The sequence below is a fragment of the Propithecus coquereli genome, unplaced genomic scaffold (genome assembly GCF_000956105.1).
Source record: "Propithecus coquereli isolate 6110/MARCELLA unplaced genomic scaffold, Pcoq_1.0 Scaffold214, whole genome shotgun sequence".
In the NCBI taxonomy this organism is placed as follows: domain Eukaryota; kingdom Metazoa; phylum Chordata; class Mammalia; order Primates; family Indriidae; genus Propithecus; species Propithecus coquereli.
This window is the reverse complement of record NW_012146523.1, coordinates 7,355,766-7,370,724: the sequence shown is the minus strand read 5'-3', so window position 1 is coordinate 7,370,724 and position 14,959 is coordinate 7,355,766. Positions and strand designations below refer to the sequence as shown.

At 36.7% G+C, this 14,959-nt stretch overlaps 1 protein-coding gene across 1 annotated transcript in view; it reads left to right on the top strand.

The window, feature by feature from the left end:
* GADL1 (glutamate decarboxylase-like 1) overlaps positions 1-14,959 on the top strand; it is a 147,246-nt gene that overhangs the window by 19,785 nt on the left and 112,502 nt on the right. The window contains exons 8-10 of the mRNA XM_012644549.1: positions 3,204-3,320; positions 8,967-9,031; positions 9,361-9,442. Coding sequence (XP_012500003.1) covers positions 3,204-3,320; positions 8,967-9,031; positions 9,361-9,442 — 264 coding nt within the window. The remainder of the gene's footprint in view (positions 1-3,203; positions 3,321-8,966; positions 9,032-9,360; positions 9,443-14,959) is intronic.

Below are 14,959 nucleotides of genomic sequence, written 5' to 3'. Positions count from 1 at the left end.
GCCTCCCAGAGAGCTAGGATTACAGGCGTGAGCCACTGCGCCCGGCCTAAAATAGTATTTTTTATATTATCAACTATTCAGTCTGTATTACAATTTCTCCCATTGCCCTTTTAAGAATAGTTGGGTTGTTTGAATAAGGATACAAACAAGAGCCACACATTGTATTTGGTTGATATGTCACTAAAACTTTCTAATTTATAGCTTTCTCCTCCTCTGTTTTCCCTGTCTACAATTTATTTGTTGAAGAAGTCAGGTCGTTTGTCCTGTGGAGTTTTCCACTTTCTAGATTTTGTAGATTACATCAAGAACCTGAGACTCTGCGTGCGCCCTCCTCTGCGCCACTCTGTCTGTTCTGTATATTTCCTGTAATTTGGCAGTTAGATATTGAGACACAATGAGATTTCAGTTGGATTTTTTTCTTTTAACCAGGAAGGCTTCATGGGTGGCATTTTGTCCTGCCATCAGGAGACGTCCCATGTGTCTTTTTGTAATGACATCCAGTTCAGTCTGGTATTGTCAGTCCATCCATTAGGAAGACCTCAGTTGGCTCTTTCTCATGGATTTCCCTGCCATTGGTGATCATTGTCTAGATCCATTATTTCTCTAAGTGATACTCTAATTCATTCTCTCATTCCTTCTTTATTGGCAGGCATTATACTATAAAGAAAAATGTTCCTCATTCCTATTTGGTTTCCCTAAAGAAATAGTTTACACAGGCAAGACAGGATAAATGTTTTATTTTTTCCCTTTATTTATCAGCTTTTAAAATAGTGAGTTTGTTACCAAGCATCCCCTATGAGAGCTCCTCGTTTTTTTAGTATCATTAAGAATTCATGTTTCTAGTCTAGTGAGTTTTATTCCACTGCAGTGATTATTATTTTTGTTGCTCAAATTTTTGTTTGTTTTGATGATGAAAGTACATGAAACTGACATAATCCTGAAGTTGAGAATTGAAAAAATAAGTTTTTAAAAAGGAAAAATTGCTGTAGGCACATTTTAAAGCAGGGCAATGGGGTTACAGTTGATGTGTCTCACCAGTTTTCTTTCAAGGCAGTTAATACCAGAGCCTGGATTCACCAAGGACAAACCTTGCGTCCATTGTGAGATAACAGTACGTGATGACTAGTTTATTTTTCTCAGTAGCTTCAGATCTAGTTGTTTCATTGCAAACTTTTAACTCGTATTGTTTCAGATGTAAGGAATAAGTACATCAACTTTTTTCCTGCTTGGATTCAACTCCCTGGCCTTGACCATCCATTAAGAAACTGTTGAATAGTGATCTTTACTTGATGCTATTGCAAAGATGGTGAAAATCACAAAACATTAGAGGTTCTAAAGGGCTTATTGACAAGCCCAAACTAGAATGACAACTTAATATTCAGAGGTATTTTTGTGTATGAGTGTTTGAAATGACAAACTTTCTCAGGGAATACAGCTCATCAGCAGCATGCAATCAATACTGTCTCTACTGAATTTTCTCATTAACAGCATGTGATATGGGGAAGAAAAATATCTGGAAGGTTAAATCCAGATTGCAAAAGTTTGATTTCTGAGCCTGATATTTATGGCAAGATTTTTTAAAAGGTGAGGAAAACTCATTAATAGGCTATAATAGCTTGCATGGGTATTTTCTTATGACTGTCAGGATGTCATATAGTTTATGAGGAAAAGCCCAATCATTAAAGACACCTTAAGTGGTTTTGGTAAATTACATTTTCTATTGCTTTTAATGATTGATTTAAATCTGGTCTCATTTCCTTTAGGTCACTGACAATAAAGCCATAATCTGTTTGTAGTTGAGTGCAGAGAAGAATTTCCAAAGCCGGTGGTTTCCCAGGGGCTCTATCCCTTGCTGGCCTGGCTCTGAGAGGTTTGGGCAGACTGGATTCGATGCGTCACAGCTGTTTTTCAACAAGGCGAATGGATTCATTCTGTACCATCTCATTGATTCCTATGCATCCCAACTTGGAGATGTGGACCAAGTATTCTTGTTGTGCCTCACTTTCCACTGAGAAATAACATCTTTCTGTCAAAAATCAGTTATATTGGAATGAGTTTGGTCCAAACACAACTACACCTGACTTTGAAGGACATAAAAAATATATTGCGATAACAATGAACTTTATGATAAAACTGAGGGGAAAAATGGCTCCATGCTAAATGGAGATAAAATGACCTTTATAGGCAGTAAACATTTTTGTCACTTATTTCTCAGGTGCTCTAGAATCTTAAAATCCTAATTGCTCCCTCAGCCCGCATTTGCCTGCGAGTTTTTCCTCCAGGACACTTTCACAGTGAGCAACATATTTCTGCCATCATGCTGGGCTAGATCCATTTGGAAGCAACCTCATGTACTCTTCCTCTACCTGGTTGGCACAGAGTCCCTTAATGGGGCCAAAATGCCTGGCTAGCTTGGCTGGGATTACCACTCATCTCTGCATGTGCTCCCACATTCTCCCTTTTCTCCCCCATTTTCTACTGGTACTTGTTTACTCTATAAGACACAGTCATCAGCTATATGAGGAGGGATAATCACAGTAAGAGGGATGCAGATTTTCTTTTTCAGCACATTCCAATGAATTCCTCTGTTGTGGCACCCATTTGGGACTATGTATCCCAGTGAGGTCCCCTTATCCCCTCTGCTGCTGAATTTGTACCTGAGCACATTCTTTGTTTTGTAACTGCACTTCCTTTACAAGGAGACAAGCAGATAAGCCTTCATGGTTTACCCTTGGAGCTGGGAATTTGTCTTCCAATCTTGTTCTTTTTTTATTTTGGAGAAGGTAACAATGCTGGCATTATGAAAGTCCAATATATTCCTTCAGGAATAAATTAGGAATCATATAGAATGTCAGTTTGCCATTGTGGTTGAGGCTATTCACTTTCTATCTGCGCAACCTCTAGAACAAAAAATACTATAGAATTTCACAAATGAGGGTAATAATAATGAGGATGATTATTGAGCTGGGACAAAAGACTACTATTGTCATAGTGTTTTCTCAGTTTCCCAACCTATTTTTATAAATAGTGTGACAAGAGGCCACATAATGGAGAAGTTTAAAAATACCCATTGAATGAATCATTATCTTCAAAGAAACCAAATGACTCTCAGGCTGCATAACACTTTATGTTTACCAATCTATCACAGGACCACTTTAGTGGTGAGGGTAATAATTCTCTTTGTGTGTGTATCCTTCTCACAGGGGGCAGCGCCATTTCTTGTCTGTGCCACCTCTGGCACAACTGTGTTGGGAGCCTTCGATCCTCTGGATGAAATAGCTGACATCTGTGAGAGGCATGGCCTCTGGCTTCATGTGGATGTAAGTTCATCTGTGTGTACAAATGTATTTAACTTTCTGGTCTTTCTGTAGCTTTGGTATGGAATTTTTCATATTCTCAGAAACTATATGTGAAGCCCCCTCTACTTTTATTTGTGTATGTTTTCTAATTTAGGGAAATAAGTATGTCATTTTCTCTAAGGTATAAAGAAGATTCCAAGACTTCATGCAAATTTTGTTTTAGTTTTCTGGATTATATTTTATTTTCTCCTCTCTTGTGAACCAAATTTTTTGGTTCGTGAATCTACTGTCACTGAAGCAGTGTGTACAGGACACATTTTGGACTAGGGAGCCAAGGGACTTTGATTTTGGATTCTATTATGCCTCTTTGTTGTGATCTTAGCCCTTGGACATCTGTTTCTTCATTTGTAAAGAGGGGTATGGCGGATGTGGTCTGCAAACTATCTTCTAGCTCTAAAATGATATGATTCCAATCAGCTGGAAAATGCAAAATCTACATTAACTAATTGTGTGCTATAATTAAAGCAAGTTTTATCTGGATCCGTCAGATAATTATTTAAGAGGGGTTGGGATAACATATTCTTCAGAATTTTCTAACTTAAAGAATTCACTTTTTTTTCTAATTAATTTTATAAGTCCTCGGGTTCTTCATAGTAAATTTTTTCATAAAGGTAACTTTTAAAATTCTGTTTATCCAGGGTTAAAAAGTTAAATGCATCCAGTTGTGATTGCTTGTTAAGCTTTTTAGTTTTCTTTTCTCTTCTTTTTTTTATATCTTTCTCTTTTTTTTTCTATGAAATCAGAGGTAATTAGTTTCATTCTAACCAAGAAAAGGGATGAACATGCTATTAGGGAACTTTCCTCCAGTGGGCAAGTGGTTGAGATCCTTCTTATAAGAAGAGATATTTTTTGACTTGCTGAACAGAAGGTAACTGAGCTTTTGAGGGATATACCTGCACGCAGTTTTGTAGTTTGGATGATTTTATGCTTTCAAGGTAAAGTGTCCCTGATATGATTCAAAGTTTATGTTAAATGCATGCTAATATTTGGTAAGAGCAACAGTAGTACAAAGCCCACTGGAGTTACTGGCTCTACTGGTATGCCAATGGCAATATTTCAAGTAGATTATTTGTGACCTCTTTAAATGAGATTTTAAGATTTGTATCTGTTCACATTCAACTTATATTTCATTGATTTTTATAGACTTAGGAGCATAATAATACATTATATTCTAAAAGATAAAATGAAGTGAGCACATTTGTAACTGTGGAAATAAGAGGAAAAATCAAATACATCAGCAGGTATACTTAAATATTCTACTCTCATGAAGGAAACATCAAATATGGACTATATAGTTTATGTAAAACAGAGTTACTACAGCAATTTCTAAATTGGAAATGATATTAAGAGATTTACGGAACTTCGAAAGAATTGTAATTTATAAGTATGAATGAAAAGATCTCTAGGTTTTCTGAAAATTAAGGGTTGAATCTTTGAAGAAAACACTTTTTAAAGGAAATATTGAATCCACTCCTAATTATTCTATTTGTGCATAGTAGGCATCTGGCAAGTGCCTATAGTATTAGATTAAATTTGACAGCAGCCTATCTGACCTGTAAAAATAGTGTTCACCTGTCGGTAGTATTGTGAGTGTCAAATGGATAAAATGTTATTAATATTACAGGAGCATCTAGCTTATCTTGAAGAAACTTCTTACATCTTTGGTGGTTTATTATTTTAAAAATAAAATGTTAACAAAACTGCTGTAATTGCTTTGACCTGTTGGAAATCTTCTAAAAAATCTTCTATAAAGATCTTTAAAAAAATTAAAAACTGATATTTACTTTATCTCATTTTGAAAATGAAATTATGATTACTTGTTCTTCTGGGTTGTCCATAAAACCAAGTTTCTCTGCATACATGCTATATTTTATTAAATCTAAGATGCACTTAAAAAAAATATTTTTAACATCTGTGAAATTGGTATTTTGATGTCATTTTTTTCTTTCTTAGTGATATACAAAAAATGGTGAATATTACATTTGATGATGTCTTAAATTTGGTTAATTATAGTGCATTTTTAAACAACTAAATAAGAAAAACTTTAGTTTTGTTAGAATCTTTTGCCTTCGGTACCATTCTTCTTCCATGAGAGCAAATGGCATTTTAGCCTCTGCCTTAGACGAGAATGTCGGGTCTGGTCCAGTTTTTCTTTGAAGCAGAGGCTGTGGCTTCTGCGAAGCCTCACATTCTCAGCAAAGCTTCCTGGTCTCTCACCCACTCTTCATGCTAAGTCTAAGAGAAGGCAGTAGTAACATTGTATTTAAAACCACTGGCTTTTCATGAAAAAGAATGAAATCCTGCCATTTGCAACAATATGGATAGAACTACAGAAAATTATGTTAAGTGAAATAAGCCAAGCACAGAAAGACAAATCTCACATGTTCTCACTCATATGTGGGAGCTAAACATTAAAAACAATTGATCTCACGGAGACAGAGAGTAGAATGATGGTTACCAGAGGCTGAGAAGCGTAGCGGGGAGCAGGGAATAAAGTGGGGATGGTTAATGGGTGCAAGAATATAGTTAGAAAATTAAATAGAATGAAGAATATTTGATAGCACAATGAAGTTGTGCTTATAGTCAACGATAAGTTAGGGTATACTTTAAAATAACTAACAGAGTGGAATTGGAATGTTCCTAACACAAAGAAATGATGATATGCTTGAGGTGATGGATACCCCAATTGCCCTGATTTAATTATTACACATTGTATGCCTGTATCAAAACATCATATGTACCCTATAACTATATACCACTATTATGTGTCCATATTAAAAAAATAAAATTTTAAGAATAAGTAAATAAAAGAAAAATAAAATAATGGGCTTTAGAAGCTACCAAATCTCATTTCTACTTCTGTCTCTACCTCCCTTCCAGATTGGTTCTACTATTAATTTATTATATAATTAATTAAAGAGAAAAAATATGTCAAATGGTTTACCATAATGCCTAGCATATAATAATGACAGTCCTTATTGAGATGGAAAATCAAGTTTCTTCATCATTTAGATGATTGGTTTAATATTTTTACAAGTTCTGGAGTTAGGAACTTAGAAATAAAGCAAATTGAAGTAGGGCATTGACATCACACGTATTTTTTTTTTCCTTTTGAAGAATAAATTTGTGGATAAACTGTCCTTAACCCTGCCAAATCACTTCGTAAACCAGTGAACTAATACTTTGAAAGAGTTAATGTGATTTTAAAACTTAAATCCAGCTCCCTAGGATGGGAAGAGTATGATTTACACTTTCAGAGAGGAAGAGGAGGCAGAGGGTAGTGCAGGGGACATGAAGGAGCAGAAGTCGGGGTATGAGGCAGGTGAAAGGGGTGAGAGAGTAAATGGGTGTGCCTGAGTCCTACTAACTAAATCCTTCCCCTACTTATCACTGGTAGGTTCTCAATGAGGTTGGGGGATGAGAGAATTGAGAAAGGTAGGCAACTGAGTATTTACAGTGTGTAATGAAAGTGAAAAAACCTAATGTAAGTCATCTTAATGTTTGAGAGGATCAAGATCTCAAAATCCAGATCTGGGATCCTCAGTGGTAAGGCTAGAATAAAATCTTCCTCGATGCTGAAGGCAGCTCCCTTTGCAGCCCAGCCTTAGTGGCATGTGGTATGTTGTGAATCCCGGTAGGGGAGAGAGTGTAGCAAGAAGGGAACTTGACTGGCAACTCCAAGTCATCAATCCTATACCTGGGAACCTCTGGGATTTGCACACACACCACCCTTGAGACACATCAGAGCTCTCAAGCCCTTGGGGACCCCATCGTGTTGTTGGAGACTCTAGTCCATGGAATCAAGGCTGGTGCTAAGGTGAGGCATGTGGGATTCCTAAGGCTTATATTTAAAGAAGCATTCAGGCTGGGCGCGGTGGCTCACGCCTGTAATCCTAGCACTTTGGGAGGCCGAGGTGGGCGGAATTGTTTGAGCTCAGGAGTTCAAGACTAGCCTGAGCAAGAGCGAGACCGCCCCCCCCCCGTCTCTACTAAAAATAGAAAGAAATTAATCGGACAACTAAAAATATATAGAAAAAAAACTAGCCGGGCATGGTGGCGCATGCCTGTAGTCCCAGCTATTCGGGATGCTGAGGCAGAAGAATTGCTTGAGCCCAGGAGTTTGAGGTTGCTGTGAGCTAGGCTGACGCCATGGCACTCTAGCCCGGGCAACACAGTGAGACTCTGTCTCAAAAAAAAAAAAAAAAAAGAAGCATTCACTTCGGGGCCATGCAAGAGTCCAACTCTGAGAGTGAGCTCCTCCTTAAATTGTGCATCCTAGTGACTCATTCACCTCACCCTAGTCTCAGCTCTGAATGAAAGAGTTGTTTTTAAATGAGATGGAAAGCTACAAAGTGGCTTGTGCTGTTCTTTCTCTTTATTGGTTACCGATGGGACCAGTTTTTGTAATACTCTAAGGATCATGAAGATGTTTCATTTCCTTTATCTTCTATGTCTGTGGGGCATACAATCACTGCACTTCTTTCTATTGGTGCCTACCTATCTTTTAAAATTCTATAGCCCCAAATAGGATAGCCTTTGCCTATATCTTAGGCAACTCCTAAACTCATCTACTGCATAAAGCATTTCCATCACCCTCAATTCGCCATGCTGTACTCCCCAGTTGGGCCAAATTGTCACCTTCCTTAAGTTCTGATGTTATGAAAAGAGAATGGGCTTTGGATCCGAGTCTTATTTTTGTTACCTGTGAGACCTTGGACAATCTACCTAACACCTTAGTTTATCTATGAAAAATGGAGGTGAAAATCACTCCATTCTCAACGGGATGTTCTAAGGGTAAAATAAACATGGAAAACATTTAATACAGTCCAAGCTATTCTCAGATTCTCTCAGGAGCATCATCCTTCATAGTCCTACAAATTAAAACTTAGAAGTCTGCTCAGTTTTCAAGGAGCAAACAGAATTTTGTATTTCCTACATTGATTCCCCCTTCCTTCCCTCCAGACTTGTTGACTGTGGGATTTCCTTTCATCTCAACTCCCCTCTCCTATGCTCATAAAATTTATCTCTTTAATGAATAACTTCCTTGTGTCCCAAGCTTCCTTTCTCACCCTTCCATGTGTGATTTGTAAATATTTCTGAAAGACATTTGGCTAAAAGGATCTCATTTTTCATTAACAGGAGATTTTTCTACATAGTCCACCCTAGTTGGCCTTCTACCCACTTTGACAATAATATGCTTCATTCATTATATAGAATGCCAGCCTATGTCTCATCACACCATGTGAATGGCAAAATGTCAACATTGTGAAGATGTTGTCTGTTACAGAGTCTAAGCTTCAGTAGGACATGGACTTTTCACCTATTTTCATCCATACACAGCTCAACTGGTTAATATCCCAATTTCTTTATGATTTGTGAACTTAAATTCTAAGGGTCATTGGGGGTCCATCGATTGTGATGAGGTTCTTGTTGCCCGAGTTGAGTCAGTGATCAAAATTTCCGAGAGTACAAATTAGTTAATTTGGCATAAAACAAAGTATCAAATAACACAGATTGAGATTGCCACTGTGGGTTTTCTATGACAACCTGCTGGAAAACAAATAAAATTGAAATAACATTGTTTTGATTATATAACTATCTCAACAGGCTTCTTGGGGTGGCTCAGCTTTGATGTCAAGGAAGCATCGCAAGCTTCTCCATGGCATCCACAGGTAAATGTAGTTTCCCAGGTTACAGATGACTTTTATTTAGGCAAAGGGATCTCTTTGGACATTGATCATCCAAGTAACATTTTGAAAATAGGCAAAAACAAAGTAATTGTTTTGCTTAAACAAACAAACCAACAACAAACAAAAAAAAAAAAGAAAAAAAGAAAAAGAAAAAACCCTCCAAACTCGCCAAACCACTCAGACAAGTAAATTCTACAGAATGGTAACTTGTATGAGTGCTGAATGTGGATCCTGCTAATGGTAGTGTTCTTTCTGTAGAAATTAATTGAGTCCTCTCCCTACTCTGTTTTTTTCTTTATTTAACACAATAGGGCTGACTCTGTGGCCTGGAACCCACACAAGATGCTGATGGCTGGCATCCAGTGCTGTGCTCTCCTCGTGAAAGACAAATCTGTGAGTTTTCCTCTTACGGTCTTTGGACATGGTGGCGGGGGGGGGGGGTGTTAAATTGCCATGTTTGCGGAGGACTCTATTTTTGCTTGTCCTTTGGTGACTTGGGCCAGCTGTAGATGAAGGTCTTTGGGAAATGTTGATGGTCTCCAAATGAAAGATAAATAATCCCAGAAAAAAGATTTAGTGTTTCTGCTCAGGTAATTTTGTAGATTTGATTTAAGTATTACATAATCTCATTAGTTACAGCAAAATGGTCTCTCTCGCCCTCATTTGGATTATATTTTAAAACTCAGCTTTAAACATTGCCAAGATTTTTTTCTCCTTGATTAAGTCTGGGATTTAAGTTATCTTGAAACTTCTGCTCACTGAGAAAGTGGAACAGATGTGTGTCATACATTAAATTGAATGCTTAATATGCTTAGCTAGAACTTAACAGCCCGTTTATATGGGAAGATGTTAGTGCAGGGCTGATCGTCGAACACTGATTTATTAAGGGATTGCTTGTCTCAGATGGTTGGTACATAGCTTCTTTTGGAACATTGGGGAGAGTTGAAAACTAGTCTGGGTTACTATGAAGCAAGTGGGAAAAAAGTTGTTGAGGTTTCTCTTGGCCAGAAGCATAAACTCTATGTTTTCCATGGGTTAAATAAGGATCCTTGTGGGAAGTGGCCCAGGCTGGGAAGTGCTACTTCATTCTTAGAAATGCCTCCTCAAGATCTGTGTTCAGTATGTGGGTGATCTTTCTCAGCCATCTGTTTACATTTTTTTTCTTAGGGGACTCCCTTTGCCAATGCTAAAGTCATTTTCTGTTTTTAAGGAATTTTATTTCAAATGAAAACCATATTTAAAACCTGAAACCTAGTCTTGCATGTGTAGATATTTACAACTCTTCTTTTTTAAAAAAAATTATGATATTTGAATGTTAGTGCCCTGTGTATTTTGACATGACCAAACAGAATGACCATGAGAAACAGATTTTGCATCTTTAGAAATAGACAATCTCAGGAATATGAATCAGTTCTTTAATGTTTTATTAGATTGGCTATAGTTGAATATAACCAATACAATTTAATGGTTTTAATTTAAGTTTTAAAATTGTGTTGTGCCTGTATTTACAGCTGAAAGGTAGTTTAGGGTTACTATTTCATTGGTGACCCAAAGAACATGATTAACTTGCCCATAGGTATGTATTTAGGACATGAGAGAGATAGGAGTAAATTAAAGGAATTGTTGATCTAAACATAGGAACAAAAATTCATCCAGCGTCCTTTATGTGCCAGGCGTTTTACATTTGCTTTCTTCCTAATCAGCCAATCTGAATGACAAACTCATCCATTGGTGTGATGCTCTGAAGAGTAGAAAAATTTAGAGCAAAAATTTTACGACTACTCTGTTAAATAACTTCTTAGCTTGGATTCACTTTTTCTTGTTGAATGATATCTGAGTGATTTAGCCAAGAAATGATTTACATTTATGTACTTGAGGCAATTTAAATTTTTCTGGATCATATAACTCCTTAACAGGGGTTAAAATTTTATGTTTTTAAAATAATTCATTCCTGTATCTCAATGACAACAATAATACCCATGTCTACTCTCATGGCAGAAATTAAGGGGTTAGGAGAATTGCATTTACTGTGCAAACAATTGTACGCTTTCAAAAAATTGTCTTTTTTGATGAAAGGACTGTTTTTAATTTAAATAGAACAGAAAGCTGAACCATGAGAAATAAGACACGGCAATCAGTTTTGTGTTGGCAGTTTTCTGTCTCTTTTGTACTTGTTTTCTGATTCTTTTGTTCTCTTTCGTAGTCATTCATTCATTCTTTCAATCAACACTAACTGATCTATGTAGGCCAGGCACCGTGCTGATTCTAGACTTACAGCGGTGAACAAGACAGACATACTCCCCATAGTCGAAGAGTTTATAATCTCACAGAGAATACAATGAACAAAAATGTACAATTTAATTCTTTACTTGCTGCACCAAATACTATCAGATTCTGTTGATTGTAAAGTCAACCACCATTTCTACCTCCTTCTCTTCTTGCCCCACTCCCAATACTCACCTAATCGGCCTCCCTTGCAGTTACTATATGACACAGCTCTGGTGAATGTGATGAGAAAGACTTTGCTCTGTGATAGAGGTGATATACACAAGAGGAGAGCATTTTCCCCCCATTTTTCTGCTTTGAATGCAGTTGTGTCAGAACATGATGCATGGGTCTCTGACAGCCACCTTGTTGCCATAAGACAGTGACCCTAGATTTCAAAATGAACGTGCACAGAATGGTAGAACAGACAACGGAAAGTCTTGGTCTTGGATAATGATTTTGAAATGTTGCTTCAACCCTGGAAGTGCCTAATTCTAGACTTTTTGTGATATGAGGTAATTAAAATTAAATGTTTTTATTGTGAAACCATCTCCATTGGGTAATCTGTTTCTTGCAGCCAGTGTACTCCTATCTGATACAGAGAAGGGTATGGGACTTTGAGAATACATAGCAGGAAAACCTAAGATGTCCCAGGTGAAAGGAACAGCATGTAAAAATTCTCTAAGAAAGGAAGTTCCTTTTTTTTATTTTAGAAACTGAAAGAAGTCTATTGCAGCTGAAGCACAGAGGATAATGTGAAGACTGACATAAGCTAAGGATTATGGATCTACCCACTACAGGATTAAGTAGTGGGTAGATCATGTAGGCTTTTGGAGACCATCCTAGTGATTTTAGACTTGATCTTCAGAACAACAGAAGAACATTAAAACTAGAGAGTAATCTGAAAAGAGTTTCATTTAAGACAATGAATTGGAGGGGAGAAAGAATGGAGGCAAGACTAAGAAAAGGTTTGCGATATCTAAGCAAGAGTTGATGGCAAGGGATGTGGGAAATTGTGGTGAAGTTGAAGATATAGTTTAGCTGCCAACTAGACAGGGCTGAATTACTCATTGTCTGTGGGAGATAAGGAAGAAGTAAGTGTCATGGTTGAGGCTCTGCTTACTAATACAGCAACTGAGTGAGTGGTCTTATTTAGGGGGATGCAGATCACTGGGGGAGGAGAAGAGTTGAGAGTAAAATATCTTTATTTTAGCATGGCTTATACTAAATTCAAGATTCCCGTGAGATATTCAGTGAGGGTGTCATATAGGCTGTTGACATATGGATCCAAATCTAGGAAAAGAGGATTGGGCTGGAAAAGTCTAAAATTTTTGACATACAGATATCTGAGGTCATAGGATTAGATTGGATGCCTTGGGAGGAACTTTGGAATGAGAAGAAAAGAGGGCCTAGACCTTAGACCTCAAGAACTTCAGAGTCTAAAGACTGGATAGAAGAGAAGTAACTCCTTGTGAAGGCTGAGTCAGAATGCCCAGAGAGGTAGCAGAAAGACCTGGAAGGAGTGATGCCAACCAAACTGAAAAAAAGCATGTAGGGGGAAAGTAATCTATTTTGACCCATCACAAGGGTCACAGCTGACATTCCTATATCAAAAGGCAGATTAAGAAGAGAAAAGCATAACAAATTTATTTAGCCAAAGTTTCATGTGACATGGGAACTTTCAAAAATGTAGACACAAAGACCCAGGAAAAATATATTTGTATGGGTGGTTTTGCAGAAGTGTGATTGAAGGACAAAAGGGTCTCCTCTAATGACAGTAAGTTGTGGCGGTGCTCAACAAGGCTTGTTTGATCCCCTTCTTCTTGGCCTCTGGGTATAGGGCGACCCCTCTGGAATGAGGATCTTATGATGTCCTTTTAGGGCAAGTAGATCAGAGAATTTTTTATGACTATGCGTCAGGGGAGGAAGGTGAAAGAAGGTCAGAGAATGACCTCCAAGATGCCATATTTTGGGATAGTGTTTTCTGAGCCCCACAGAACATGAGGAGTGTGAACAACTGTCATTCTTCATGTGACAGCTTAAATGTCACATTCTCAAGGAAGAGTCTCCAGACTTACCAAGGTAACTGGCACCTCCCCATTATTCTTTCTCAGACTCTTTTCCCCTCCTTCGAAATGTTTATAGTTACACTATTTATAATTACAATTTCTCATGTAACTTCATTCCCCCCCATGCTAGAATGTAAGCTGCATGAAGAGAAAGACTATGTCATTACATTCACCATTTTGTCCCCAGTGCCTAGCCAAGTATTCATTGAGAAAGGAAAACAAAAAAACCACTAATATTCATTTAAAAACTTAGTGATTGATTAAATGCATTAAATGTTCTCAGAAATATCTGCCTTCATGTCAGCAATAACTAAGAGTTTTCAGTTTTTCCCTCACCTCAAATTATTCCTTTGAGAACTCTGAGATACGATGATTAAAATTATGCTTGAACTCTATTGCCTAACACAGGGCTTGTATTAGGACAGTAATTGATGAATAGTGATTTTAATTAGGACTTACATCTCCTGTTGATGTAAGAGGATAACTCTAGTTAAAAGAAAACAAATTACTTAATAAATATTACTGCTGTTAAGGGAAAACTAATTCCCTAATTTGTGCCCTGAAAGCCCTGACATTCGCAATGATGTTTTTCTGATTGGCAGGTAGTGTTTCCATTTTTTATTTCCTATATTAGTAAAGAGGACTGCTTCAGAAACAAAGTATAGCTATTGCTCTGTAAGTTGTACTATCATCAACTCTCTTTGCATCATAGGGATAAAAAGGAAATCAGAAATTAAAAAAAAAATCTGTGATTATAAATTAGTTGACTTCAGGTATAAATGTAAATGCTATATCTATGTGGCTGTTTTGGATCAAAGACAGTTTTGATGCTTTGATTTAAAATAAAGGGCATTATATTCTAAGAATCAGTTGCATAGAGACAGAAAAATCTGGTATCAGCTTTTTAATTTTTAGTATTTATTAGAAGGATTGTTTTAGTCAAAAAACCCAACAGATACATGACAACATGAAACATGTTAATCAGAAGTCTTTTCAACTATAGATTATTCTTCTCTATTTATACCTACCATTATTATTCCATTTCAATTTACAAAGCCTTCCTGTTGAACCTAGCAGCAACAGAGAAGTCAAGTGAAATATTGTTTTAAGAAAGATTCTGTTGACACTATGGATTTTTAAAAATCATGTCCATTTTTATATTTTTATTTTAGAAGTAATTCATATTATCATAGATGGACTATAAAATTCAGATAAAGAGAGATGAAGAAAAAGGAACATAGAATATTAACACTTGGCCTTTTATGTATTTCCGTATGCATATATACATTTAAATGTATACATATGAACTGTACCTAATCTACAAAATTTGTCACACATTTTGGTTTTAGCATGTGTTTTCTATTTAACAAAACTATGAACAGTGTTTTATCTCAATATGCATTCTATACAATTTTTAATAGCTGCATAATATCCTGTCTTTGTGATACAGTATAATTAACTTGGCCAACCCCTTAATTACAGGACAATTAGATGATTTTAATTTTTGGCTGTTAAAAATTTGGTTGCGATCTTTGAGGCTAAATTTTGTGCTCATCCTTTAGTCTTCCTTTAGGAT